At 55.8% G+C, this 5,215-nt stretch overlaps 1 protein-coding gene across 1 annotated transcript in view; it reads left to right on the forward strand.

Annotated features, from left to right (window-relative positions):
* NGA_0587900 (cell division cycle 5-like protein) overlaps nt 1–939 on the forward strand; it is a gene marked incomplete at both ends in the record, with an annotated part of 3,237 nt that extends 2,298 nt beyond the window's left edge. Inside the window, one exon of the mRNA XM_005855745.1 lies at nt 1–939. This exon is cut by the window's left edge and continues 2,298 nt beyond it. Coding sequence (XP_005855807.1) covers nt 1–939 — 939 coding nt within the window.
* Nucleotides 940–5,215: the final 4,276 nt, after the last annotated feature.

Consider the following 5,215-nt stretch of genomic DNA (forward strand, 5'->3'; position numbering starts at 1 on the left):
GCGGAGCTGGCACGACGGTCCGCGGTCTTGAAGCGGGGGCTGCCCCGGCCACGAATTGTGGACCCGGACATGTTCGCATCTCGGGTCCGGGCCGCGACAGCCGAGGCTGACGAGATAGCGGCCGCGGACGCGATGGTGCAGCAAGAATTGTTGGCTGTGTTGCGCGCGGAGGCGGCCAAGTATCCGGTCAGAGAGGCGGGGGGGAAAGGAAATGGAAGAAGCAGTAAGGGAACAGACGGGGACAGGGGGGTCCTTCCCATCATACCACCGCAAATGTTGAGCACTGCGCGTGATCTTGTGGCAGAAGAAGCGGCGAAGCTCCGAAAGGCAGTTGATTCTTACGGAGGGGAGGGTGGAAGCGAGGAAAGTGGAAAGGGCGAAGGGGCGGGTGTCGACTCGCAGGGGGACATGTGCCCAGTGGCATTGGAGCGAGACTGGCTGAAAGGATACAACGATCTTGCGTACTTTCCTGGCCGCCAGGCATTTGGGAGGCTGACAGGCGCCAGCAAGCAGGATCGGCTGGCCGCAGTTGTCCACGAATTCAATACCTTGGCCGGTCACGTGGAGAAGGTTGGGAAAAGGGCGAGCAAACTCGATACACGCTTAAATCTGGCCACTGGTGGCTATGTGAAACGCGCAACAGCGTTGTTGCACGGTGTGAGCGAGGCCCTAGACCAGATAGATGAGATGCGTTTGGAGGTGGGATGTTTTCGCAGGCTGAAGGCCATGGAAGAGAAGGCGCTTGTGACACGCGTGGCCGAGGTAAATGCGCAGGCAGACAGTGTGGCCAAGCGGGAAGAGCAATTGCAGCTGTCTTACGTGGAGTTGCTCGACGAAAGGGATCGATTGTTTGGAGTGCTTCATGGGCACGAAGGCGAGGAAGATAGAGGGGAGGAGCACAATGGTTTGAACGGCAAAGTGACAGTGGCGGAAGAGTGACAGAGAGGGGAAGTATAGCAGCGAAGAGAGCCCCTATGCTCTCGCTGAAAGAAATAAAAGCTAACGAACATATGGGTTATTTCCCGGGGATACAGGCAGGTCGATTGAATTGACTTTTCACGAAACCAGTCGACGGCAACCCAGGTTGGGAGGCTGAAATGCCGTGTTTGTAAAACATATCCACTTTTTCATTACATCAAACATGATCGCAAAAGAAGGTGGCGTTGTAGGAAGTTGGAATACGGGAACGCGAATAAAGGATAAATTTCACAGTGTACGCGGCATTCGTCGGCCCATTGCCTTTGAAGGGTCAAGCAGTCGCACTGCCTCTTGACTCAAAGCAACTAAAGCTCCCCAAGTCACCCGTCAACATTTCACGGGCCACACCGCAAAAGCTTTTCGCTCTATTGAGCTGCTCTATACATCGCGCTATGGTCGTTTGCCGGAACTACGTGGTGTGATCCCTTGTTATTGTGGCCTCGTGAACGAGCTGTTGCTCCCGCTTATGAGCGAGAGCTAACACCACGTCACTGATCTTTTCCTCCACTTGCCCAGGCCTGGTGAGGTGGCCAAATGCAATTTCACGCGTGTCTAAGCCATCTCAGGGCTCCCATGCACCGTAAGAGATGTACACAACCATAGTTAGGTCCTTTGTGAGTGTGCCGGTGTGTACGTGGTGGCTAACGAGGGCGAGAAAACTCCGGGCTGTGCCAAGGATCATCGTCTTCCTCTCCTCGGCCACGCCCGCTTTTCTTTGCAGTTGCTCCATGTCTGAATCAGTCGGCATTCCTCCTGGTGGGAATCTGTCGGATTTCACATGTCAATCAACGTTCTTTTGTCATATTTCTTCGCACTGTATATTCGCCGCGGTGAAGTGGTTCTTCTATGCCCGCACTGGTCTTAGGAAGTTTTTTCCACAACGATGACGTTTGCGATCCTTTCATCAGCACTTCGATGCCACGGGGCCGCTCGTTTCTTGTTCGCGAGCCTTTTCACCTGTCTTTCACCTAACTATTGATGCCCTGTGGCTTTGCTTCGTATCCCACCTCTTAGATAGTGACCAAACTGCGAACAATGTGTCAATGACGGCGGCTTGGCATAGCGTAGCGTTCACAAATTGCGTTGCTGTGGACGACACATTGCAGCATTGCTTAGTTTGTCCTGACTCAACCTCACTGACTAATACCCCGTCCTTGCGTACTTACACACCAATCTACAGTGTTTTAAGAGCTCACCAAACCCCGCTTCATTTAATCGAAGCGCCCGGCTCCGCGCGTCACATCTTTCTCGCGCACAAGATTTGCACCTCCTGTCAGGCGGAAAGCAACCTCCACGCAAGCACTTTATAGAAACGAATCTCTTGGCTCCCGTTCACTTACGGGAACTAGTCGAGGGCTTTGTTTTGCACATCACCTAGCACCACGTCTCTCATCACCGCCGCATCCTCGTGCTCGACTCACCGCACCCTAACTGGGTTTTTGCACTCTGCCTCTCTCGTCGAGCTCGCTGTCCTAGCCAGCCACTTCTTGAGCCAAGTGCACCTTACCGGCCCCAAGGCCGCCTTCCATCACAGTCAAGTACACGGGGGTACAACCGTCTAGGTTCGGTACTCGTTCCAGAGGCAGCAAAAGCAGCAAGCCCTTTTTACCTTCTTTTCAAGCGACCGAAATATGACGTACGAATACGTACATCAACGTCAGCAGCACGACAGCAGCTCCGACATGGACACAGCCCTACTGGTGCCTGATGTCACAAGCATCCCCATGCCTTTACGAGCAGAATCTCTTCGTAAACTCGAGGTAGTGGGGTCCTGCAACGGCCTCGCCTCGACCCAGCAAGCCTCAGGGGCCTCTGACACGGGCGAGGGGGGAAACCGGCGCAGCTCTCCTGCTTTCTCGGCAGCCACAAGCCGCGCAGACAAAGCAGAGAATGTTGGGGAAGAGAACGACGATCAGTCCCGGACATCGGGCTCCGATCTGGTCCCCACCACCACAGACGACAGCGACGAAGAGGACACCTCCTCGCTCGCCACGGACGAGACGCCCGACCACCTGCAGCGACACGCTGACTCCTTCTTGAGTGTGGACCGTGGTTCTCTGCTCGCTCCTCCCGTGGAGGGCGGGAAGAAAGTCCTGGTCACGGGCGGGGCCGGATTCGTAGGTAGCCACGTGGCGGACCATCTCTTGAGCCGCGGGGACGCCGTCGTCGTGGTGGACGAGTTCAACGACTACTACGACACCTCCTTGAAGCGCGCCAACGTCGCCCACCTCCTGGCCAAGCATGGGTCGGCGCGTTTGCGGGTGGTGGAGGCGGACATATGCGACGCGCATGCGATGGAACAACTCTTCATCACAGAGCGGCCCCGTCACGTGGTGCACATGGCGGCGCGTGCTGGGGTGCGGCCGTCCATCGATGATCCTTTCATCTACATCCACAGCAACATGCTCGGGACCACGCGCTTGCTGGAACTGGCGCGCATCCACGGCAACGACTGCTTCGTGTGGGCGTCGAGCAGCTCGGTGTATGGGGGGTCGAGCCTGGAGGAGTTCGGCGAGGACGACTACGTGGACAACCCGGTCTCTCCCTACGCGGCCACCAAGAAGGCCTGCGAGCTCATGACCCACACCTACCACTCGCTCTACAAGATGAACGTGACCGGCTTGCGCTTCTTCACGGTGTACGGCCCCCGGGGCCGGCCCGACATGGCGCCCTTCAAGTTCGTGGACCGCGTCTCCCGCGGGCTGGAGATCCAGCAGTTTGGAGACGGATCCTCCTCCCGGGACTACACCTACATCGACGACATCGTCGACGGCGTGGTGCGTGCCCTGGACCGGCCGTTGGGCTACCAGATTTTCAACCTGGGCAACGGCTCGCCGTACCGCTTGTCGGACTTTATCCGCCTGGTGGAGAAAAACGTGGGAAAAGCGGCGGTGATCAAAGTCCTGCCGGATCAGCCGGGGGATGTGCCTAGGACGTGCGCGAACATCAGCAAAGCCCAAGAGCTGCTGGGTTATCAGCCCAAGGTGTCGTTCGAAGAAGGGATCGCGAGGACTGTCGATTGGTACAAGGGTTGGAGGGCAGAGAAGAGCATGGAGGCGGAGAAAGAGGAGAAGAAAACCGGGGAGGGAAAAGCGGGAAAGAAGGCGGATAAGAGCACGAAAGGCGTGCAGCCGGGAAATATGGCGCGCGTAGCGTCGGCGGCCTCGGTCTTCAGCCAGGGAGGCTTGAGCGGTTAGCGTCACCCTGCAGGGGCGTGCGCCACGGCGATATTGATACCGTGGGATTTTGATGGAGTGCGCACACTATAGAGATAAGAAGAAGAAAAAAGCTGACGAGAAATTTAGTAAGGTACATGAGTCAATGACCTAGAGGCACATGGAGGCACGGGTTTGTGGTATGCAGGAAAGTGGCGAGGAACCGCCAAGAAAACAGAAAAAGACGAGAGAGGCACGACTGCTATTAAGCATTCTTGACGCATTGCTCTCACTGTCGCATGTATAGAATGGAGTTTTGCCGCAGGGCTAGCGAGCTTAGCGACAGTATGCTTGTTTGCGGTTTGGTCTCGAAGGAGACGCCTTTCCGTCCCTGGCCTTTGTTGCCGTTGCTGGCCGTCACATTTGTGTACATATGGGATATGAATACGCTACCGAACAAAATCTAAAAACAAGAAAGGAGGAGCAGCCTCGGAGATAGGAATGATATCGCTCCACTGACGGTGAAAGTGGAGGAGGGCTTGCCTGTGTCGGAACGAGGATGCAGGAGGAGGACCAGAACAGAGTTGGGGTTTCGGTGTTTCGGAACGCAGCTGTCTCTTCGTGTTGTCTAAAGCCGAATCTCTAGAAGTAACGTGGAGATCGGGACAGATGCGGAAAGGGGCTGCAAGAAAAGAGAATCGAAATTGGCAAACATATGACCGTTTTGAGCGATCCCTGCACTTGGGGGTGACTGAAAACATAAGAATTAGTAAGTAGTGAAGTTCACATGTGCGTGCGGTGCAAGTCGAGCAATTTGTGGCTTCATTTCGACGAGAGTGCAAAAAAAATAAAATGAGACATGATGTTAGACTGTCGTCAACATGAGAGCCATCCCTTTACGCGGGTGGGGCCATTTCTTCTCCGATGATCATCGGAATATAGCCCTTCGCTCTCGGCCCTCTAAAAAATCTCGTCTGGCGCATTCACATCAGAAGCGCCCCGGGCGTCGCCCTTGTCCTCTCCCTCCCGTCCTCCCACGACCCCCCCCCCTCTTCAACGCGCCCTTGCCGGCCTTCAAGGGT

This window comes from Nannochloropsis gaditana, assembly GCF_000240725.1.
Source record: "Nannochloropsis gaditana CCMP526 unplaced genomic scaffold scaffold116, whole genome shotgun sequence".
Taxonomy (NCBI): Eukaryota; class Eustigmatophyceae; order Eustigmatales; family Monodopsidaceae; genus Microchloropsis; species Microchloropsis gaditana.